General features: G+C 40.9%; 1 protein-coding gene across 1 annotated transcript; it reads left to right on the forward strand.

Moving 5' to 3' along the window:
• Positions 1-260: 260 nt before the first annotated feature.
• On the forward strand, positions 261-19,588 carry trak1b (trafficking protein, kinesin binding 1b; the record flags this gene model as incomplete). The annotated part of the gene is made up of 17 exons (XM_079259310.1): positions 261-395; positions 9,262-9,338; positions 11,106-11,222; positions 11,326-11,426; positions 11,545-11,650; positions 11,749-11,827; positions 12,527-12,657; positions 12,749-12,823; positions 12,910-13,047; positions 13,129-13,205; positions 13,287-13,535; positions 13,622-13,899; positions 15,320-15,438; positions 15,943-16,150; positions 16,751-16,856; positions 18,257-18,382; positions 19,000-19,588. Exons 2-17 carry the CDS (start codon positions 9,288-9,290, stop codon positions 19,586-19,588), a joined length of 2,550 nt encoding a protein of 849 aa, XP_079115436.1. The 5' UTR covers positions 261-395; positions 9,262-9,287.
• Between the last annotated feature and the right edge of the window lie 5,339 nt (positions 19,589-24,927).

A 24,927-nucleotide genomic window follows, 5' to 3' on the forward strand; every position in this document is an offset into this window, starting at 1 on the left:
TTCAATATGTTAATTGTCTTTTTAGAACCATTATTTTTATCCGATGATTCTGAAAGCATGATTAATTGATTGAATAATAATCCATTTGGTGGATTGATCATACGTAAGTGTAAGCTGCTAACTGTTAGCGGATAATTTTACCATTTAAATATTCCCGTTCCCTGCTTTCGGCTCATCTCTCTTGTCTTTGTGACGATCAGATGTGTGCAACAGCACCGACCTACCAGAGTTTGAGATCATCAGTCTTCTGGAGGAGCAGCTGCCGGTGTACCGTCTGCGGGCGGACACCGTCTACGGCTACGACAACGATGACTGGCTCCACACTCCTCTCGTCTCATCGGACGCCAGGCTTGACCTGACCACCGAGCAGATCGAAGAGACTCTCAAATACTTCTGTAAGCCTGACACACACCTCACCATATGTGTGTTTATGAAGCTTTGGTAATTTAAGGGGGGAAAGGTGGTGAACGGCTTTATAATGACAGTATTATGCAGTAAGAAAACACTATGTTTCAATAAACAAAAACTTAATCAAATCAAATTTCATTTTATTCATAAGTTACTTTAAATGTACAAAAAAAAATCACAAAGTGCTTTATATTATAAAAGAACAGGGGATTGTCCAAGGACTATCTGAGATACTGACCATGTAAAATAGTGTTTTCTGGATTGTGATTAGTCTGTTTTGGCTTCATATGTTAGTTTTTATACAAACTCAACAAACTTTAACACACTGCAGCATTAATGCAATTTGTTTAGCACAACTGGGAAAAGAAAGATCTGCATTTTACCCACTTCTAGTCAAATTTACCAATAAAACCATCCTCTCTAACCAGTGGGCTTCCACTCCCTTCCACTTCCACTCTGTGCTGTAAGACACAACCTACCCATCACAGCATTACAGTAGTAAGAGATTTTAACGTCCTGATGAAGACTGTTTTAGACAGTGGAGTCAGTCTAAAAATCCTTTATAGTTCAGATCTCAGATAACATGTTGATGTTAATAAAATAACCTAAAAAACGATCGATTTAAGGCCATAACACACCTCAGACAGGTAAATTCAGCTTATTCTGCTGCGCCTGTCCCTGCTACACTCATTAGTTTTCAACTGAACATTGGAGCAGAAAAACTACTCCGGCTGCTTGTGGATGAAAAATTAGTCATCCCATCTTCACCTCATTAGAAGAGTTTTAAATACTGCTCATGGTTTTGTCTAATTTCCAGGTTACTGACATGTTTTCTTCATGCACACTACTTCTGCTGCTTACCCATGTGTTTGCATATCAGACTGTGTACAGAGCAGCTATGACATGCTGTCATGTCAATCAGATAAATAACAGCAGAAGTTTTGTATTTGGTAAATGGACTTGTACTTCTATAGCGCTTTTCTAGTCATACAGACCACTCAAAGCGCTTTACACTACTTGTCACATTCACCCATTCACCAACACACTCATACCGCGATAGGCACATCGGAGGGCAGTTCGGGGTTCAGTGTCTTGCCCAAAGACACTTCGGGATTTCAGGGGAAGCCTGGAATCGATCCCCCAACTTACCAGTTGAAGGACAACTGCTCTTCCTCCTGAGCTAAGAATTAACTTCTGGTTTGACTTGGCATTGTACAGAAAACAAGATAAAAATGAACTGCACCTACTGGGTGTGTGTTGTTTGGGTGTTTGCCCAATATTGTACATGTTGATCTGTCTTTCCTGTCGTCTCCACCCCAGCCAGTCGAGGCAGATGGCTGCCCTCCCTGAGCCGGGTTCTGTCAGAGGTTTTCTTTCTGTTAAAAGGGAGTTTTTTCCTTCCCACTGTCGCCAATGTGCACCCTCCCCAATGTGCATGCTCAGGATGGGGGATTGGATCGAAGTCATGATTCGATGCAATCAGTTGGTTTTGATTATAGGCTATGTATGAATTAGCTTGAAATGATATGTATGTTGATTTGTAAATGTAAAGTGCCCTATGACAACATTGTTGTGAAGTGGCGCTATACAAATAAAGCTGAATTGAATTGAAAAGCTTTATATGACGATAGTGGAAACACTGATTTGAGCTTTGGGATATGGTGCATTAACTTGCTGGAAGAATCCAGAAGATGTTACACTGTGGTCATAAAGTTATGGACTTGATCAGCAGCAATACTCAGGCAGGCTGTGTGTTAAAATCATGCTCGGTTGGTACTAAGTTACCATAATGAGCTAAAAAAAATATTTCCCTCACCATAACACCACCAGCAGCCTGGTGGGCAGGATGAATCCATGCTTTCATGTTGTTGATGCCAAATTATGATCCTACCATGTGAATGTGGAGCTGAAACGGAGACTCACCAGAGCCAGCAACATGTTTCTAGTCTTTTATGGTCCAGTTTTGGTGAGTCTGTGTGAGTTTTAGGCTCACTTTGCTCATCTCAGCTGACAGATGGAGCCCCCTGATGTGGTCCTCTGCTGCTGTAACTCCCCTGCTTTAAGGTTAGACATGAGTGTTCAGAGATAGTTTTCTGCATACTTCAGTTGTAAAGAATGCTTATTTAGGTTTCTGTTGCCTTTCTGTCATCTCCGACCGGTGTGCCCATTCTCCTCTGACCTTTGACATCAAGGTGTTATGGTCCAGACAACTGCTGCTCAGTGGATATTCTCTCTCCTCAGATCGCTCTCTGTAAACACTAGAGGTGGTTGTTTGTGGCAATCCCAGTGGATCAGCAGTTTCTTAAACTCTCAGAGCAACTTAAATCTCCTTAATTCCGGGTTCGTGTCTCAGACATGTCAGACACGTCTGAATCCATTTAAATGCTGCCATGTGATTGGCTGGTGAAGTATTTGCATTAAAAAACAATTGAACAATGTAAGCACATATTTTTTCCAGCTTCTGAACGAGCTCTTCTTCTCAGTGGTTAACTAGACAGATGTTAATTGTGCTGCTCTGACTCATCAGTTTGCTTCTATTACCTCCACCAAGCAGGTTATGCTTCTGTCTGTCTGTTTGCAACTTTACTCAAAAAGTACTGGACCAATATTTGTGATTTTTTTTTTATCTGAGAATGGGACTAACTTAATTCCCATTACATTTTGGAAGTGATGTGGCAGAAATTGTAGAAACAGAATGTTTTAAAAGGATTCTTAACTACGTGTGGAAATCAGCGGCTTGGTGGAGGTCTGGGCTCTCCAAGTGCTTTTCTAGTTGATAATTATTTTGGCTCCTGTGCAACATTAATGCTGGTTGCACAGAGGATAAACAAAATGTTCAGTTTTCTTGTGGCATGCTCTTTCCACATGATGGCGCTCAGCATTTGTAGTAAGATTGAATCTTCATATAGCAGTGAAACAGCAGCCAAGGTTATTTTCATTGATGATTTGCATTAGACAAACCTAAGTAGGTCAGACTAATCAGTGTAGAAAACATAAAAGTTACACTTGAACTTGCTCATTGTCTGTTTAAAGTGCTTTGAAATGACATAAACTGTGGATTGGGGCTTTATAAATAAACTGAACTGAAGTGGACTCAGACAGGTCTGAACTTTTATTCAACTCCTTTTGTTTTTAATATGAAAACAAAAACATATTCTGTTTGAATTTGAGCTGTGAGGAACTGTGGAGAGCAGTTGTGAAATTTTCACCTTTTGTTAAAGGGATTTTTTGATGAAGTTGCCATTTTATGTTGGTGCGTGTTGCTCCAGTGTGGTGCATCACAGATTTGTAGGTCATCCACGCCATGTGCACTAACTTTCATGCTTTTGTGCACTGCCAACAAGCTGAACGGTAATCTTCCTGTTTATGATGAAGATCTTTTATCTGTAATTTTTTTAAAAAAAGGAAAGATTTGTAGGAAATAGAACAGCAAACTGTTTTTTTTAAGCCCATACACTGTTGGGCCTGTTTTTTTTAGTGCAGCCTGGGGGCCTGAAGCCACTCAATAATAGTTTTCAGCCCCGTCAATCTCACATACAAACTTGTTCCTGACAGAATCTGTAAATCTTTTAATGAAAAAGCTGTTGTACATGATAAAACCTTTAATTATTTTCAGTTTTCCTTCAAGGATTTGTTAAACTGGTAAACTAAGTGTGCTGGAGGACTGCAGAATGGTGGTCTGGCCTCCATGTTGTGCCCAACATGTTTTCTTTGCCAACAGGACCTGTATGGATAGAAGGCCTTTTGATACTTAAGCCTTCCATGCATAGTGGTCACTATAGCAGATGCCTACTCACAAGCTTAGTTTTTGCACATTCATGAATAAGGTTGGTATATTTAAAAATGAACCACTTCAGTGGAGACTTGTGAGTTGTCCAGTACACTATAACTAACTGGAGAATAAATAAATATATTAGATAATTGAACATAAATACATACATTGTAATTACCCAGTTTTTCTTTAGTGAAAAATAGGAAAAGAAAATTATGCAGATATATTTTTATAGAATAATTACACAATATAATTATTAAAATACACTACTCACAAAAAGTTAGGGATATTTGGCTTTCAGGTGAAATTTATGGAAAATGCAATATGTTCATGCTACAGGGATATAATATCATAAAAGTAAGACATGTAAGTAGAAGGATGCACTACTGATTTCCTCATCTCAAAAAATTCTTTCAACACAAAAGGTAACAACAATGGTAGTTACACCACAACAAAAAATTTGAACGTCTCAATATCTCGTCATGTGCCCTTGAGCATCAATTACAGCTTGACAACGATGTCTCATGCTGTTCACAAGGCAACTTATTGCCTGCTGAGGCATGGCATCCCACTCTTCTTGAAGGGCAGCCCTCAGGTCATTGAGGTTCTGGGGTGCAGGGTCTCGAGCCTCTACATGACGGCTCAGCTGATCCCACAGGTTTTCAATGGGATTCAGGTCTGGAGAGAGTGCAGGCCATTCCATTTGAGGTACACCAGTCTCCAACAGCCGTTCCCTGATGATGCGGCCTCGATGAGCAGGAGCATTGTCGTCCATGAAGATGAAATTAGGCCTGTGCTGTTCATGTAGGGGCACAATCACTGGATTAACGATGTTCTTCAGGTAGTATGGGCTTGTCACTGTACCATTCACAAAGTGTAGGGCAGTTCTGTACCAAGTGGACACCCCTGCCCACACTGTAACACCGCCACCACCAAAAGCTCGCCTGGTGACAACAGTGGCTGATGCATAGCGCTCTCCCTGACGTCTCCAACATCGTTGCCGGCCATCATTTCTGCTCAGTGTGAATCGACTTTCATCAGAGAACAGCACTGAGGCCCACTGGTTCCTCGTCCAGCGTAAATGCTCCCTGGCCCATGCAAGACGATGATGCCTGTGCCTGGTGGTGTGGTCAGGTACCCGTGCAGGTCGTCTAGCACGCAGACCACGCTGATGGAAACGGTTTCGAATGGTCTGACGTGACACTTGGGTGCCTCTCACCTCTCTTAAACATGCCTGGAGTTGAGTGGCATTCATCATCCGGTTTCTCAGGGCAGTGTTCACAATGTAGCGGTCATCAGCACGGGATGTGGCCAAAGGACGTCCACTTCTAGGCCTTTCTGTGACTCTTCCAGTCTCTCCATATCTCTGTTGCAACCTGCTGATGACACTCTGTGACACTCCAAGCTCAGTGGCCACTTCTGTCTGAGAACGTCCTGTTTGAAGCATCGCAATGGCAAGGGACTGTTGTTCCATTGTTAGGTGTCGTCTTGGTCTCATGTCAAAATGTGAACAGCATGATGAGGACAACTGTTTAAACACCAGCTCTAATTGAACCAGGACATTTATTGGTCAATTCAAGGATCACACACCTGCCGTGATTTTTGCCGTTAAGCTCCTTGTTAGAGAACAGCAACTTGTGCAAAATTTATTGAAACATTTAACAGTTGGACATGTGCATTTAAAAGCTTAGAAAAGATCACATTAAGTTCACCTGTACAGGTTTGAATGCATTTTAGGCTTGTTGTGAAATTTCACCCAAAAGCTGAATATCCCTAACTTTTTGTGAATAGTGTATTTTATAAATATTTTATAAAATACATAAAAATAAATATAAAGTAAAATATTAATTTAAAAAAAGGATTGCATGTGTCTGTAGAGGTAAAATACTGTACTTGAGTTTTTGTTGTTTTTTTTAATTTTTTTTATCAATAATGCATGAATGAAAGGGTTACTATATACTGGAGGAGGACAAGCCCAATGAGGAGCAGAGACTTCTCATGAATCAGCAAGAGGTTTTGCATGACAGTCCATCTGCAAAGAAAGAACAGAATAGAGTTGAGTTTTAAAATACAGACATGCAGATAGTGAGTTAGCAGACTGAAGGATGAGAGCAGTGATGTAAACATAAACTGAGATTGACAGAGTGGAAAAACAGACGTGACAAAGAGCAAAAACCCTGGGGTGGGTTGGACCGACTGTGACGAGTCAGAGCTTCCCCTTTCAAACTTGTCAAAAGCATCATTTTATGTTATTCATTATTTTTCTTCACCACTTTGTCCAGTTGAGGGTCTTGGGGAAGCTGGAGCATATCCCAGCACCAGGTGAGAGATAGTGTACACCCGAATTGGGTCGCCAGTCCATCACAAGGCCACACAGAGAGGCAAACAACAAGTCACACTCACTCCTAGGGAAAATTTAGAGTAACCAATTAACCTAACATGCATGTCTTTGGACGTTGGAAGGAAGCCGGAATACCCAGAGAGAACCCACGCATACATGCGGAGAACATGCAAACTCCAGTGTTCAAACCTCTCCCCACTGGGGCTCGAACCATCCATCCACCCATCTTCTGCCGCTTATCCAAGGTTGGGTCGCGGGGGCAGCAGCCTAAGCAGGGAAGCCCAGACTTACCTCTCCCCAGCCACATTTGCCAACTCTGCAGGTGGGGATCCCGAGGCGTTCCCAGGCCAGCCGAGAGATGTAATCCCTCCAGTGTGTCCTTGGTCTTCCCCGGGGTCTCCTCCCAGAGACCCCGGGCCTGGAACACCTCACCAGGGAGGTCCAGGAGGCATCCTGACCAGATGCCCGAGCCACCTGAACTGGCTCCTCTCGATGCAGAGGAGCAGCGGCTCTACTCTGAGCCCCTCCCAGATGACCGAGCTCCTCACCCTATCTCTAAGGGAGAGCCCGGCCACCCTGCGGAGGAAACTCATTTCAGCCGCCTGTATACGAGATCTCCTTCTTTCGGTCACAACCCACAGCTCATGACCATAGGTGAGGGTAGGAACGTAGATCGACTGGTAAATCAAAAGATTAGCCTTCTGACTCAGCTCCTTTTTCACCACGACAGAGTCTGCATCCTGCAGACGCCGCACCGATCCGTCTGTCGATCTCCCACTCCATCCTTCCCTCACTCGTGAACAAGACCCCGAGATATTTAAACTCCACTTGAGGAAGGACCTCACTCCCGACCCGGAGAGGGCAATCCACCCTATTCTGGCTGAGGACCATGGTCTCAGATTTGGAGGTGCCCAGCCGCTTCACACTCGGCCGTGAATGGCCCAAGTGAGAGCTGGAGACGACCAGCTTCACGACCAGATGAAGCCAACAGGACCACATCATCTGCAAAAAGTAGAGACCCAATCCTGAGGCCCCCCAACACCTCGGCTGCGCCTAGAAATTCTTTCCATATAAGTTATGAACAGAATCGGTGATAAAGGGCAGCCTTGGCGGAGTCCTACCCTCACTAGAAATGAATCCGATTTACTGTCGGCAATGCGAATCAAGTTCTGATACTTGTCGTACAGGGACCAAACAGCTCGTACAAGGGCATCCAGTACTCAATAATCCTGGAGTACCCCCCACAGGAGCCCCCCATGGGACACGGTCGAACGCCTTCTCCAGGTTCACAAAGCACATGTAGACTGGTTGGGCAAACTCCTATGCCCCCTCCAGGACCCTGAAGAGGGTATAGAGCTGGTCCACTGGGGCTCGAACCAGGGACAGTGATATGCAAGTCAGTAATATGTTAGAGGCCCAGAGAAGTTCTTTATGTGCAGGATCAGGTACTGAAAAGTGACAGTTCATGTCTTTACTTATGCCAGGGATTTCTTTCTTAGTGGATGAGGGTTACCGTGGCAACGGCTAGATGCCTATCCACCTGCAGCAGCTTCATGTGGAGTGGAAGAAAAGGAAGCGAGACGTTCATAGCAGGGTGAAAAGGAGAGATGTGGGAGTTTTGCTTGTGCTTTTTATTTAGAGTCCACCCTGCAGCCTCTCTGTCCTCCATTTCCATCCTCTCCAGTACAACAATGATACAACTCCACTTTGGCTTTCAGCTCAATAACTGTAGAGGATTTCCACAACGCGGGTGCACGCTGGCCCCCGCCCCCCTCGTGTTCAGTCTGATGCGTCCATGTGGGTGGACGGTAATTCAGCCTCTGAGCCTGTTACAGAGAAGCTGAGCAGTTGGACTCAGAGATAGTAAAGTGAATGGATCAGAGTTTGGACTCGTGTTCGTCTTTCCACACTGATCATCGTGAAACCGGTGGAAGACATGGAAAGCAAGAATGGGATGAAGGGATTAGTGAGGGAGGAGCGTGAACTGAAGGACTGGTACTGTAAGGAAGACAAGAAAGGTGAGGTACATGTCTAGAAAATGGAAAATGGTGATTTCTTTTATTCCGTTAAAAGTGCAATCCGAACATTGTTTCTTCCTTATGCTGTGCTGTAATATCTGCCATGTTTTTACAGTTTGTGTAATCAAGTTTAACGGTTAGCAAATGTTTTTTTCCATCTTACGTGCTTTGGGCAAGAATCCCAGTGGTGTTTTTAAAACATTTTTAGTATTTTCTTTAGGTTGTTTTCTCAATTGGAGGAAATTCTTCCAATTTTGAAGCTTTGAATTTGTTCTGTGGCAAATCCCGCTGATTAAAAGCCTTCTGCTCAGTGTTTATTATTATGGTCACAATAGAGAGATGGATTAGTTTGAAGGTTTTTGCCTACCTTTTCTTGTTAAAAAACATGCAAATCAGAGGTAAAATAGTTCTGGGCTGATTTTAATATAAACAGCAGCGAAGAGACTAGCTGTCAAGCATTCAATAACTTTACAGAGTTTATTATCGATCAGAGCTCTGCAGTCGATGAGAGCCGCTGCCTGAGGGTAACAAAGCCAACCACCGTGCGCCATGGAAAACAACACTTTCACCCCGAACTCTACGCCGCTCTTGCAAATTCAAGCATTATATCACAGCTGATGGAGGTGTTACATCCTATACGTGACCCGTCCATCCCAACTAGGGTGTTACGTAAAGAGGCTGCACCGATCTTCACACTGTCTATGCATGTTTTTGTCTTTCAGTGCTATGCGCAGACAGAGTGGGCCAGATGACGAAGACCTACAATGACATTGATGCTGTCACACGATTGTTGGAGGAGGTGAGATGAGTCTACTTTTGTCTTTTTGGTCAGTGTGATTCAAAAACAACACTTGAAGTTTTCATTTATTTTAACCAGGCTTTTATTTAGATCTATTTGTAGACTTTCCTCTTATAATAGTCATTTAACAAAAGTTATTCATCTCTCTTATTTAGTTTTGTATGGTTTTATTTTTTATATATTTTTTTATTTTACTCTTTGTTGTTGTAGCTAATTTGTTTTAGATTTGATTGTTTTCAGTACTTTTTAAAAAAAAATGTTTATAAGTTTATGGTTTGTTGTCGCTGTTGTTATTGTTATTATTATTAATATTAGTAGTAGTATTTTAAAGCTGTAAATGGAATTCCTCACTGTTCTCCTGTGTTTTCCTTATTGGGATCCTGCACACCGGGGCAAGGTCCTACTGGTTCAGTCACCGCTGCGGATTTTGCCTTTGTTGTGGTGGGTTGGTGGCATCCTCCATTGTCCTATTGGGTAGTGCTTGGGGCCCCAGCCTGCCCAGAGATAGGTCGTTTTTGCGGTGGTGGCCTCTGTATTCAATTAAATTCAGTTCAAAACTTTATTTATATAGCACATTTAACACAACCTCCGTTGACCAAAGTGCTGGACAAAATTAAAATCAAGTTAAAAGTATAAATACCAATGATATCAATTAAAAAATGTCTTTGGTTGAAAGAAAAAAATACTATGAGGACAACATGGAAAAAAAACACCATAAAACAGTTATAGACAACAATAAAACATTTTAATAAAAAATAAAAATAAAAATAGCCAAGACATCCTGTTAGCTAAGTTTTAAATGCCTGGGAGAAGAAATGGGCTTATAAGCTGGACTAAAACTGCTCTAGGAGGCTTGAGGCCCTAACAGAGAGCAGAAGACTGTTCCACTGCCACTGAGAAAGCTCTATCTCCTCAACAGGAGCTGATCTGCAGACCTTAGGGCTCTCAACGGAGCATAGGGCAGCAGAAGCTCTGTTAAATAAGGCGGGGCCATGAAATTCAAAAATTTAAAAACAATTATTAAAATCTTAAATTGCACTCTGAAAGTCACAGGGAGCCGAGCTCATAGGTGGTCTCATTTAGCCATGGCTGCGTAGCAGGCTTGGTGCGTTTTAGCCTAAATGGTGCCACTGAGTCCAGTACGTCACTGCAGACATTATTAAAACAAGAGAGCAGTCCTTGTGGGGTGGCGTTGTGCAGAAAATCTTGGTGCAAAACTTTAGATAAGTTAAAGGCTTCAGAGAGCAAAGACGCTGTCTGAGAGTTAATTGTGTGTACCTGGTGTTCCCTGACACACTGACTAACCTGGCTCTGAAAGATCGTTACAGACAATAGTACAGCAAAGTGATCAGAAACATGTCTTTCAAAGATTTCAATTATTTCAGCATTGCAATCAAAGGACAGGACAAGGTCTGGTGTGTGCCCTTTTTGGTGTGTTGGACCCGATACCAGCGAGGTTAAGTTAAAGGATTCTATCAAGGTTAAAAAATCTTTGGGGCCCACATACCTAAAACACCAGCAGTTTGGACATAAACCAAAATGTACATAAAAGCCAGATAGTTACAACATTTTCACAATGTTTCACAATATGGGGAAGGGGGCCCCTGGAACACTCTGGGCCCAGGGGCTTGTGCACTTTTAATCCGGCCCTGAAACTTTGATTGTTTGATTGATTGATTGATTTTTTTAATGGGATTAGATTCTAACTTTACCCAACACGTCACGCGACATGCTGTATTCAACTTTTACTCCTCTTCTTTCCAACAGAAAGAGAGAGATCTGGAGTTGGCTGCAAAGATCGGCCAGTCGCTTCTCAAAAAGAACCGAACTCTGACCGAGCAGAACGACTATTTGGAGGAGCAAGTGGGGCAAATCACAGAGGAGGTCTTCACCTTCACACCTTGAGCTTAACCATAAGTGACTGACTCATGACGAGCGGGTTTTTGTGCCAGAACTGAATTACTGAGCAGCACATTTCCTCTTCCAGGTGGCCCAGCTTCACCACGAGCTCAACCTGAAGGACGAGCTGCTGCAGTTTTACACCAATGCTGTTGAGGAGAGTGAGGATGACTCCACCAGCTCCCCAACGTCAGTTTCCTTTCTATCTCTGCATTTTAGTGTCACTCCTCAACAAATACTTTCATTTCCTATTTTCATGCCGAAGAAGTTTATAAGCACATTCTCCCTCTGGTTATCTCTCTGTAAGGGGTAAGAAGAGCAAAGCAGAAGCAGCTACGGGAGTCTTTGTGAGCGACACACTTCACAGGAAACTCAAAGAGCTGGAGGAGGAGAACCTCTCCCTCCGCTCAGAGGTAAAACACACAGTAAAGGGTGGTGGTGTGCATGTGATAAATATGTTATGTAGTGAAGTTTCTTTGGAAATATTGTTAAATCGTGGATGTCTGTGCAGGCTAACCATCTGAAGACAGAGACCGAAACCTATGAAGAAAAAGAGCAGCAGCTTGTCAATGACTGTGTTAAAGAACTCAGTAAGTTTTGTTTCGTCTTTAGTTTTTCGTCTTTCTCTTCTTTGCATTTTTTTCTTAAATGAAAATGTTGAGCTTTCTTGTCATTTGCTTTACTCCAAGAGAAAATGCAGAAACAACACCAGAAATGAAAAAGCAAATCAGAAAGGACAAAAAAATAATGCTGAAGCATAGAAAAGTTGCACAAGATGTGCACAACTTTAGATGAATATGGACGGATGTGACACAAGTCTTCTCTAAAGGCTCTGGTGCTCCTATTTTAAACAACATTTCAGAAAGCAAAGTGAAATAAAACCAAAACTGTTACAAAATACATTTTGGAAAAACATTTTAGAAGATTATTAGATAAGAAGAAAAACGTATGTTTTCCCATTTTTTGCTATATATTGCTATATTAATTCTCTTTCACGTACTTGTGCATTTTTTAATACTTTTCAAGTTTTAAATAAGATTTTAGCCCTGGATAGACTGGTGACCTGTCCAGGGTGTACCCCGCCTCTCGCCCAGAGGCTGCTGGGATAGGCTGCAGCTTCCCCGCAACCCTTGATCGGACTAAGCGGGTTGGATAATGAATGAATGAAATAAAATTTTACATTTTTTTTTTTACTCTGGTATGTTTTGCCCTTCTGGGTTAACACATTATCCTCTCATGTTTTTAGTTTTTTCTACTAAATGAACATTTCTTTTCGCCTGTCCTGTTAGGACTATCCAGCCTGCAGATCTCTGCCATCGCGGAGGAGCTGGCTCGGAAGACAGAGGATGCCTCCCGGCAGCAGGAGGAGATCACACACCTCCTCTCTCAGATTGTAGATCTGCAAAAAAAGGCCAAATCTGTGAGTATAAATTTGCAGCTTTGGCTGTCATTTTTTTCTGTACTCTGGTGCTACTGCGTTTGCTAAGTCGAAGCTATGAATGTGTGTCCAGTATGCAGTTGAAAATGAGGAGCTCTCTCAACATCTGATGGCAGCTAAAGATGCACAAAGGCAGCTCACAACAGAGGTAAGTTTCCAGAATTACCTATCATCGTTTACTTACTGTAAATAAACAGTTTGCAACATGTAGCTGCAACGTCCGTCATGTAACAGCTGCAGGAGTTGGAGGAGAAGTATTCAGAGTGTATCGAGATGCTGCACGAAGCTCAGGAGGAGCTGAAGAACCTGAGGAACAGAAACTACCCTGCAGGAACGCCCCGCCGCTTCCACCCACTGGGACTGTACCCAATGGTGAGGGACAGCATGTGTGTGTGTGTGTGTTTGAGTGTGTACGTTATGATCTTCCTTTCTTTAAGAGCTGTGGTGTTGCAGGATTCTCTGGCAGCTGAGATTGAGGGAACGATGAGGAAGGAGTTGAGTCTTGATGATCCTGAGTGTGAAGAGCAGAAGTAGGTTTGGTTTCTGTGAGGTCACACACCCACATAGCAGTGTGTGCACACAGTAAGAAACCAACACCGCTGTGTTTGCAGGAGTCATCGCAAGCGTGTGTTTGAGACAGTGAAGAGTGTAAACCAGACTGTCCGCCAGCGCTCGCTGACTCCCACCAGCGCCAACATCCCAGGTTCCAACCAGTCCCTGTCAGCTCGAACATCACCTCAGTCCAGTGGCCTCTCCACACCCCATTCCACTATATACGGAGGTGACATCAGTGGAGACAGTGTTACCCTTGACAACCGAACGCAGAGCATCCTCATGGAGACGGCATCCAATCAGGACAGGTGAGGAGGGGCAGGAATCTGCAGTTGATTTGTTAGGGAGGAAGTGAGGTAGAACATGTTTAATTCCAGTTTCACTGCATCAACAGCTCAGAGTGCAGGGAGAAGAAGTCGAGCGGGGCCGAGGACCTGCGGCTGGCCCTGCGGCGCCTGTCTCTGCGTCGACAAAACAACCTGAGCGAGAGGCGCTTCTTTGAGGAGGACAGAGAGCGGCGACGCTCGGGACACAGCGGGCTGCAGGACGCCCTCGGCCAGGAGAGCATGCTGACGCCGTCCGACAGCATCATGTCTCTTGGGAACCTTCACCTGTGGGCTTCGCGGGGGCCCTACCTCCCCGACAAACTACAGATCGTCAAACCACTGGAAGGTGAGGGAGAAAGGGAGCGCGGGACCGTCTGCAAGGCGGGGAGGAGCTGGGAAGGCGAGCGGCAACGTGGGGTCGGGACAAAGAAAGGGAGCAAGCGGGGATGGGGATCCGATGGAGAGCGGAGGCGGCGAATGCTCGAAGGGGACAGGGAGAAGGGATGGGGGTGGGCCAGGAAGACTGGAGCTGGGATAGAGAGGGAGAGAGGAAAAAGATGGGCCAGAGACCGGGCCGGCAGCAGGAAGAGGAGGAGTGCGAGGGAAAGAATGGAGCAGCCTCTGTCTCTGATGCTCTTCAACTCCTTCTGGTGTCTGATGCACCATCACAAGTCAGGCAGTTATTACAAAGACACACAGCCCAGAGGATGGTTGTAAACACACACACACACACACACACACACACACACACACACACACACACACACACACAATTTAACAGAAGAAGAAAGAGGGAGACATTTGGACGTTCTGTCCATACATCAACATCATTTACTGTCCTTCATTAACTAGTTGTGTCCTGTTGGTAAAAATGACCAAAAGTAAATGTTATTCCTCTAAATGTGTGTTTACTGGTGTAGAGTTTGACCTTTGAAAGACTACCGGCAGCATTTTATCACTGCCCTTATCATTCAGTATAAATTTAAATGAGTAGATTTGTTTTAGTCCTGCACTGCCCCCTGCTGGTAGCAACTCACATTTTATTAAAAAACTTACCAACAACTTTAATCATGAAATTTTCCCGTAATGACAGACAGCTGCTTTTCTGTTGCATGTTGTTATTGCATGGATATTACATATACATACATGCATTTTTCTCTCATTATTGGTATTTATGTTATTTATTTATGACTTTCTTTGTTATGTCATGCTTTCTCATTTTTCCATTTTCACTCTGTTTCTGTTCATTATAAAAAATAATATATAATAATGCTTGTGGCTCACTAATAAAACATTTTCTCATTCTGCTTAACTCCTTTATTTCATTTCATTTTATTCCCATTCTCCTTTCCATGTCAATTGATTTTCTCTTCATCTTTATCATCCTAATTACTGTCATCTTTCTCATAATGATCCTTTCCTCAATTAAGACATTGAAAATATTAACATTAAATATGCTCCTTTACTGGTTATTTTTTGAGTTTTTTGTTGTATAATCTGTGGTGTTGAAGTATCAATTACTTTAACAGTAGTTTGCAAAAACAAATAACTTCTCCTTTAATTTAGAAAAGAGATGTCAAACGCTGACAAATATTTCAAATCTGTAAACAGAAAACAGAAAAAAATCTGCAGTGCTCAAATGTGTTCAAATTTAAATTATCTCTGCAAATTTCTTTTGGTACATGTGTGTGTGTGTGTGTGTGTGTGTGTGTGTGTGTGTGTGTGTGTGTGTGTGTGTGTGTGTGTGTGTGTGTGTGTGTCTGAAGGCTCTGCCACCCTTCACCACTGGCAGCAGTTAGCGCAGCCTCACCTCGGAGTGATTCTGGACGCCCGGCCAGGAGTCGTGCCAAAGGGCTACAGGCCCCTCGAACTAGAGCTGGAGCAGGTCTGTGTGTTCACGTGCAAGAACTTGGAGTTTGTCTGTTGGGTCAATCCATTAAGTCATGAAAGCACTCTTCATCTCCGAGCATGCCCAGATAGGCCCACATCTGCAGTTATGTTTGCTGCGTATTTGGCTTCAACTTATAGGATTCACAAGTGCTAAAACTCTGACACATGACCACCACATCTGGCCCACAAGGAAGATGCTGTAATCTCCAGGTTGGTTCCTCATACTGGGGCCTCTTCTGGCCAACACAACACTGACATTTGGTCCGTGAGACATTTGCCAGTGACGTAACTGAGCCATACATGCAGAAAGTAGCTCGTACTCACTCTGCTCTCTGGAAGCTGATTCTCATCTCAGTTCAGAGCAGAGAGGGAAGCTGAGAGAGCATAAACAACTATTTACCAAAACAACATGAAAGATATTGATGCTCCTCCATCTCCTGACATGAATACTACTCCTATTAAGTGTGAGAAGGCGCTGATGTTTTTGTCCTGTCTGAAGGTGTATCCATGGGGTGGCTTTGAGGAAGATGAACCGGGAGAGCAATACTTCCAGAATCTTCCCACCTCCTCAGCTTCTGCCTCACCAGCAGTTCCCTCCACCTCCAGCACAGGTGATGCCAACGTAACGCAGCCTCCGACAAGCCTCGCTCCACCCTCTCCGCCATCTCCATCCCCGTCTCCACATCTCAGCAACACTGATGCTCTGGGTGAGGAAAAACAACACATTTACAGTTAGGCTTAGACATTCATGTCTTATGCGAGACTTTACAAGGGAAAACACTGCATCATCAGACTTTACCAGAATAGCTTCCAAATCTGTAAACATCAGAGTAAAGATCAATCTGTGTGAGAATAGCAGCACTTCTGGTACATCCTTAATATTTGCACCTTCTGAGCACAGAATAAAAAATAAATACTGAGTAATTCAATGAGATATGAATCACTCAAACTTAACCTGACTGAGCTGCATTTGACATAATGAAGACAAGTCCTAAGATACAAAGATGGTAACTAAAGAAAGCTGCAGCAAAGACCTGGCAAAGCATCCAAGAGCAGCAAGAGGCAGAAGATTTACTGATGGCTGTGTTGATTTGTCCAGTCACAATTGCATCCTCAAGCAGAAGGTTTCACTGCATACATTCCTAAATCCATCCTGCATGTGAACATGGACTCTAAGAGTCCTTTAAGCCAATATACATGATCTGTTTTGGTAAACGGTCGAAATACCAAAATCTGTGTCGACTTTCACACTGCTGCAGTTGTACACAATGCAAGCTTGAAAATGACCGTGTTTGTGCCTCTTTCAGCTGCATACTACCCAGGTAAATGTATGGCCCACACCAGCTCTACTTACACCTTTACAACCTGTCGGATCCTGCACCCAACAGACGAGCAGACACGGGTCACACCAAGGTAAGATGCTGCTTGTGCTTCCGATGCTAGATTACTACAGTCCTTTCCAACAACCCGCAGGTGACAAAAGTGATTTATAAAAGATAAAACATCACTAAAACATACTACATCAAAGCAATTGCACGAGCAAATACTGAAATATAAATGAGTAAAAGGAATAAAAAACTAAAAATGAACAATAAAAGAGTAAAAAAGAAGAAAACCAGCAGAATAAAACAGCTATAAGCACTCAGAGAGTGCAGACCTCCACCAAGCTGTTTTCCTTTTTTGCCTGTGATTGTCGGCATTTGTTTCTGAGTTAGAGGCTCTAATGGTAAAATGATCTGCTCACCGTACTACTGGATATAAAAACCAATGATAAAGTAACAACTTATGACTTATACTTAAAAAGTACCAGGTCCCAGACACCATAAACCACAGGGGGACTTATTAAAGAGCCTGGAACCAACAAATGTTCTCAGTTTCTTCCAGTGTTTCCATTTAGTGCTTGAGTGAAAACAGGTTGCATGCTCACAAACAGTTAAAAGCTCAAATGTGTGAGCTTTAAAAACAAGCATTAAAAGTGTAAAATAAATACTTAATGTGACTGTAAGCCAGTTTAGAGAGAAAATGACAAATGCTTATATCTGTTTTGCACAAGCTGAAGGCGACTTGGGGAAAACCAACAAAACAAAGTCTGGAACTAAACCCAACCTTACAACTAAGCAAAGGCTTAGCTATGACCAGCAAATGTAGATGGTAAAAACCAATCATAACCACATTAACAATTTGTTCATAAAATTTCAGGTAACCATCACTGATCACTTGCAGATTTCTGAGAGTTGAACTGGCTGTTACCGATAGGGAGCTAAAACCAGCCGTCACTGTGTCACCAGACACAATACACACGTTTGGTGACACAAGTGTATGTTGATGATGTATAAAAAATATTTTATTTGTCTATTTAATTCACCACAATTCATGTAAATTCACCTACTAAAAGTTGCATATGTCCTAATGATGACAAATCTGTTGCTTTTATGAGAACACTCATCTGCACCGAATAGTGGATTTTCTTGAATAGTTAAAATGCAGATTTTATCAAAATCAAGGCGCAAACTTAAACAGTTCTAGCCCATCGTGTAACTTAATGTTATCGTACTTCAGAGACATGGTTGTAGAGGCATAAATGTCCTAAATGAGCTCTAACTCTGAATTAAACTCAACTCTGCAAGGCTGACGTGTCCACACAATATTTACTGTGGTTCCTCCATTGTTAAATTATACATGCAAGTGCTTATGGACCAAACATCCTCTGTGCACAAAACTTGTGTTTAGTTTGCTCATAAAGCAGCAATTTAAGCAGTTTTAAATAACCAAGAAAGTTTGTAATTTTTCTCTTTTTTTTATACTTCTTCCAGTCTAAACCCAATTCCTGCGTCATCTTCCTGTGTGATGACCAGCAGTCTGCTGGGTACTCCTGCTGCTACTCCCTGCACACCCCGCAGGCTCAGCCTCAGGCCCTCTGAGTCCTCAACTAACCTCAGGCAAGGCGTCACAGTTGCTAACACTGTTGGCTGTTATCTTGAATGGAAACTTATTCTTGCTGAAGGAAGGAATGAGTTTAACGAGTTTTTATTTTATTTTATGCGAGAAAAGCAAAGTTATACACAAGAATATTAGGGCTGTGACTAAATGCTTTTGTCCCAATTCGATTTGATTCCGATGTTTTGGCTGCTGATTGGATTTAAATTGTGATTCTCACAATTCTTCAATATTGCTCATTTTTGTAGATTAAAAACAAAATAAATGTCTAAAAAAGTTTTTTCATTTCAATCATTTCTTGATTTTAGTTAGGAAAAAACAGCGCAATAGCCAGAGCATCATTTTGCTGCTATAATGCCCAAGAACACAAATAAAAAGATCAATAAAATAATTTTAAAAAGACAAAAATTTCATAATGGATTATTTTTATTCATTTAAAATTTTTTTTATTTTTTTTAACAAAAAAAAAAACGATTTTAAAATTGTGAAGCAAAAACATTACAATTTTCGATTGTTCAATTAGATTTTCCCACCCCTAAAGAATATAAAGCTAAAAGAACGGCGACTTTTACATAAAGTATTAATGTTTTTAACATATTTTTGATTCTTTATTTTGCAGAGATGCAACACGCACCACCAGCACCTCCCTGGGGTTGGTACGCCTCCTCCAGGAGAGAGGCATCTCAGCAGCCATGTATCATCAGACCTTGGAGAACAGTCAGGGCAGCGGAGGAGTCCTGTTCAGCACCTCCATCGCCCCAAACCGAGCACCTAATCCTGACCCTCTGCACCCATCTACCCCTCCAAACTCCCCCACGAAGCTTGGTGCATCCGCTGTGCCAAGCTCTTCAGGGTTCGATTTCAAAAGCCCATCTTATGACAATTTCCTGGCCTCCAAGCCGGCGCGTTCCATTCTGAAGGAGGTTACTGGAGGCATGAGAGGCAGACAGAGAGGAAGGGACTGCGAAAGCCAAACAGATGTCAGTGTGACCGTCCACAACCTCAACCTTCTGGACAAGGTGAAGAGGCTGGGTGTGGCTGGAGCTTCAGGGGGCAGGGCAATGAGTCCAGGTCCCATTTTGGGGCCTCTGGGTGGGCTGCGCAGGTCTGGTTCCCCTTTTGGGCCAGACGGAATAAGGAGGAACAGGAGTTATCCAGGCATGGTTGGAGCCAGCATGGCTATGAAAGCCCCGGGGCCGCAGGAGTAGCCTGGTCTGCCGCGGGCCATGGTAGTTGCAAAGAAAGAGAAAGACTGGGTGTGCTAAGCAGGCATCTGCAGCCCAAACAAGTAACAATGCTAGTACTAACCAGCGATGAAATGGCCCTGCTAGTTTCCACTAATTACTGCTATTCCAGATGAACACTAACCACTCTAGTGCTTGAGTAAAAAAAAAAAAAAAAAAAATTATATATATAAAAAAAAAAAAAAAACTTAATGGGTTAGTTCAATACAGTATAAACTGTATTTTTGCTTTTATGTGCCGAGATTTAAATAAAATTTTAACATTAAAGGAAGAATTGGAGACTTTTTAGAACCAGTGTTGAAAACATGTTCAAACGATTGCCTTGAATTTAGGCAGACGGCCAAGCTCTTTGCACAAAGCTTCAGTTGCTGCGATTATCTAACTTGTAGACTAGATTTCTACTTTGAATATGTTTTTCCCTGCCCAAAAACATGCTAATAAACCATAGTTGTACTTTGACAATAAGATATTTTGGAATGCTAAAACCAAAAAGTGCTATTATAAGCAAATTAGCATGCTAAACTTAGCATCTAGCAAAAAGCTAGCTTGCGGAACAGATTTTTAAATAAATATTTAAGTCTCTGGACACATAAAACGTTTTAATTGCAATTTTGATTTTACGCAATTGAGTGAACTGACCCACTTAAACCGACTATGCTAAAAGTAGAGCTATTGATACATCCCTGCTTTGGAGACTGACTCTGCTGGCTAGATGTAGTACTCCCACTTCTGCCTTTTCTAAAACACACAAATCCCACACACAACCAGACATGCACAGGTGCGCTTTGCTGAAACTGTCATCACGCTGTTTAGCTATTTTTAGTCACTGTAGCATGAAACCATGCCTTTCTTCTTCAGTACAACTGGATTAAGATGCACATTTTATAAATGCATTTTTTAAAAACATCAAATATGTAAGAAGTGTCATGACCTCATCTTCACCCCACTCTTATCTTTCATGAGGTGGAAAGGTGTGAGTCTGAGTCACTTCCAAGGAATCACATAATAGATTTTATGGCAGTATTAAAGATGCTTTGCTTTCATTTCCTAATTGGCCATTAAACAGGGAAGTTGATGGAGCTTCTACTGAACTGGACAAATCAATGCACTGCTAATGAGGATGGTAAGCAGGGTGGGGAAAGTGATTGGGGGGGCTAATAAAACATTGTTGTCAGAGGCTTTGGGACATTTTCCTGAAGGATTCTCTTCATATAAAGGAAGCAATATAGTGCCTCAACCTTTTAATGTTGATTTATGTTTGTCATGTAAGTTGTGAAGTAGCTCACAGCCATACTTGGACATGTGTTTGTTTATTTTGATAATCTTATCCTAATTTTTATTATTTTGCTAAAAATGATGTGATCCTGGTCGTTGTACATACTGGTCATCGTCACTGAAATGTCATTAATGCTGCACTTATAAAGAAATGATAATGTGAGGCTTATAATCAAGAACCACATACTTGTAAGTGCTGGGGTTAGCATGTTATGAAGGGTTTTCCAAATAAATATTATCAAATGATAATCTTATCAAACAATTTTCCCTGTCTGTCAGATGTATTTATTTTCTTCTTTATCAAAGCATGATTGATTCCAGACTGGGGTAATCATCACAAGCCATGAACTGACACAAAATTATTATTTACCCTTTTCCAGCAGATGGTGCTCACAAATAACCCAACACAAAGTATGCAAAGTGCACTGTGTATCTGTGTGTCCACATTTGCTGCAGTAATAAATCTATTATCCATTTTCCATCTGTATCTTCCTTTGCATCGTAAGGGATATGACAGGGATTGTTTATTAAACCTCTTCTGTCCAAAGGGTGAAGCAGAAGTGAGCAATAAACAAAAACTGCCACTGTGGTTGGCATGGAGTCTTATTAGATTGAATAAAACCGCTTCAAATGTCAAAGGCGCCTTTCATGCTGGATATTTATCTTTCCAGAATAACATTTTTATAATTATATTTATTCTAAGAGCAACAGACAACTCAAGTGATAAAAGAAGACATCCACCTGTAGGTGCAAATGCTGTATCCATGCTGTTTTCACTTTACAAATGTCAAACACTATTGTATTAGTTTTCCCTTTTTAGAAATTAATAAGCAATTTGATGCATTTATTTATTTTATCTAATCTACTGCAGTTCTGGAAGAAGATTAAATTTTCATTTCATTATTATATTTATCATCATTCAGATGGGAGTTGTAAAGTACTTGTGGCTTTGCAGCTGGACACACATTTTCTTCACAGTTTAAATATTTGTACAAATGGCTGAAAATTTAGAACATTGATAAGAAATTAAGTGATTAAAATAAATTTAATTAAATTTATTAATCCCAAAAGAAAATGATGAACATGATCTAATGGAAAAATTACAATCTGTGAGTACTGTGGGCTGTAAACGCAGGAGCTTCAGACGGTTAGAGGTAAATAGTCTTGTGACCCAGCAGAGGGTGCTCCAATAACAGCTTGACCTAATATTTACCAAGGTAAACTCAGTAAAGTAATAGAATTGTATTGCTTCTTTGAAGGGATGGCAATTTGATTCTTTTACTGAATTGATTTTGAATAACTCACTCACCAAAGTGAAGCAGGTTTTTTTAATCATTTAAGTTGCTGAATAAGTTAAGCGAGTTTTTAGAAATCTACCTGTGAACACAAGCTTCATTTGCACCCATTTTTAAACGATTGATCCTGCTAAAACAATTGATTGAAACTGAAAAACAATCCATTTTACTGAGGAAAAAGAGAGTGAAACCTCCAAGGATCTCAAATGGCTGAACTCAGTAGTGACTTTCTGTTAGGACTTTGCAGATTGATCCAAATATATATTGTATCGATACCAAGTCAAGTATCAGTATCATTTGATACCAGCTGATGAGATCAATATTTTTCTTGCAAAGGGCTTTATGAGTAAAAAGCCAAGCAATGTGAATGAGAGCCAACCAATAGCCTAGTAGGTTGTGCTATTGTTGAGCTAATTTGCCTTCTTTACTTTATTTTTCCCAAATGTTTGTGTGTTATAAAAGGGGACACCAGGGTTATTTTATTGCTTTGGTACATTGTTAAAGTAGTTAGTTATGTTGTTTAAAAACAGGAAAGGGTTGAATTTAAATTTGTCCGTTATTCCGAATCATTAAATGATTGTGAAATTCAAAGCAAAAGGTAGCGGTATCACTATTGATATTGATAATCCAGCATTATTTGATGGATTTTATTTGGTATCAGATTGATACCAGTGAGTGATTGTCTTGTGTTGTGAGTAGGGTGAATTTAGTTAAGAAACTTAAGCTGTTGCTTTCCCCGCACAATTAAAATGATTAGCTTGATATATTTCTGTAAGTGCAGTTAGATTAGCAATTTAACAATAATATTGTTTGTTTCTTCAGTTAGCTCTGCAGCTAGCTCTGCAGTTAGCTAGCTAGTGGTAGCATTGGCGAGCCAGTGAATGAGTCCATGTGGATGAGGATTTGGGATTCATGAGTTAGTAAAATGATTATCCAGTATTAAATTATTTGTTTATGACTTGTGTAACATTACTACTATATTGCTATGAAAATGTCTTAAGATATCAAAAAAGGAGGCAGAGGACAGTCCGGATACCAAATAATTGGAGAAGCTGGGTTCAAATAGGCTGTATTTTATAATTTATGGTGTAAATGGTATAGTAATTAATACAGACTGTTTGCAAAATTTGGGCAAGGCAGTCGTTACATTACAGCAACAAATCTGCAGACTCACTTCTTAGCTTTCCATGTGAGTAATAAAGTAAACATCAGGTTTTAAATGTCTGACATAGCTGCGATTCAGCACAATCAGCTACAACAGGCCCTTTACCCGAGACTCAAAAAATTCTACAATGTACAAATACAATGTGTAAATATTCATGCAAAAGTGTGGTTTTAAGTTTTTAGGATATTTTACCTTGTGAAAAAAAACTAAGACATTATATGAAATAACACCAAACACTGACTGGTTCTCAACTGTTTGCTTGTCTTGTTGGCTGACACTGTGGTCTTGACAATCATTTGCTGCTCCACAGTTCATTTATTTTTCTTATTGTGTTGTATTATTTTAGAGATACTGAACTTTTATTTAGTACATTCTGGAGTGTGCAGACTAAAGAATTTAATTGCACATTGTTAAACTTTTTTTTTAATGTTGCACATGTGCCAATAAATGTCTTGAATCTTGTATCTAATCTTATCTTACCACAACTGTTTGAATCACACAGAAAATCAGTAGGACAACATTTAAATGCACTTATACTAAAAATAATTAAGCAGAATTAGATGAATAGTTGTGTTGCAGAAAACACCACCAGCACACTTCATAAATTTTGCACATCCTACAAGTGAATTTAGATATCAGTAGTCACAACATCAACCAGTGACACTGACCAATAATTTTCTGGTGTGTTCTGGTTGTGTGTCATCGACTTTGCAACTGAAACTGATTACTTTAACATTTATTGAAACTGGACACACACAAATAATTAAGAAGGCAATTATTTAATGGGCTACAAGGATTTAAATATTTACTTAAAATATATTTTATTCAATAGCTTGTAATAAAGCTTTTGATACATTTATATATAGTGATGTAGGATATTTTCGGCATACCAATATTATTGGCCGATATTGACATAAAAATGTAATATCAGAAATAATGAATATCAGTTTTTACTTTTCATTTTACTATTGGTATTGGTTGATATTGGTATTGGAAATTAAAAGTTGCACAAAATCAATATATGTGATATCAGTAAAAAAAAAAAAAAAAAAAAGCCATCAACAAACATCACTATTTTTATAAAACAAAATTGTGTTCATAAAAACCTAACCTGATATGTGATATAGGGCTGGAGCACATCTAAATTGTTTGATTATTTATTAAAATGAACATGTAATTTCTTCCCCATTATTAAAGTTGTAGTGCAGAGGAATTACCAGCATCTAGCAGTAAAGATAGGCAGAACAATTTGTCAATAGTTGGTGGCCGTCAATAGCTAAAATTCTTCCAGGCAAACAGATTTTCATCTACGAATGCAGTAAAGACTATTCTACAGGTATTTACTCAAAAATTGTGTAAATATAAACTGTCTTCTTCAATTGCACACGTACAGTAGTCTAAAATCTCAAAGGTTCACACTTGACTTGCAGAGTTGTTTGTCAATTCAGAGACACCATAGTAAAAATTGTGGTGCAAATATGGCAGCTGCCTTGGATGTGGACCCCATTCAAGGTAGATATAAACGGCTCATTTTAAGAATAATTAAAAAAAAAAAAAAATTAGGATAG

Source organism: Telmatherina bonti, assembly GCF_933228915.1.
Source record: "Telmatherina bonti genome assembly, chromosome: 19".
Classification (NCBI taxonomy): Eukaryota; Metazoa; Chordata; class Actinopteri; order Atheriniformes; family Telmatherinidae; genus Telmatherina; species Telmatherina bonti.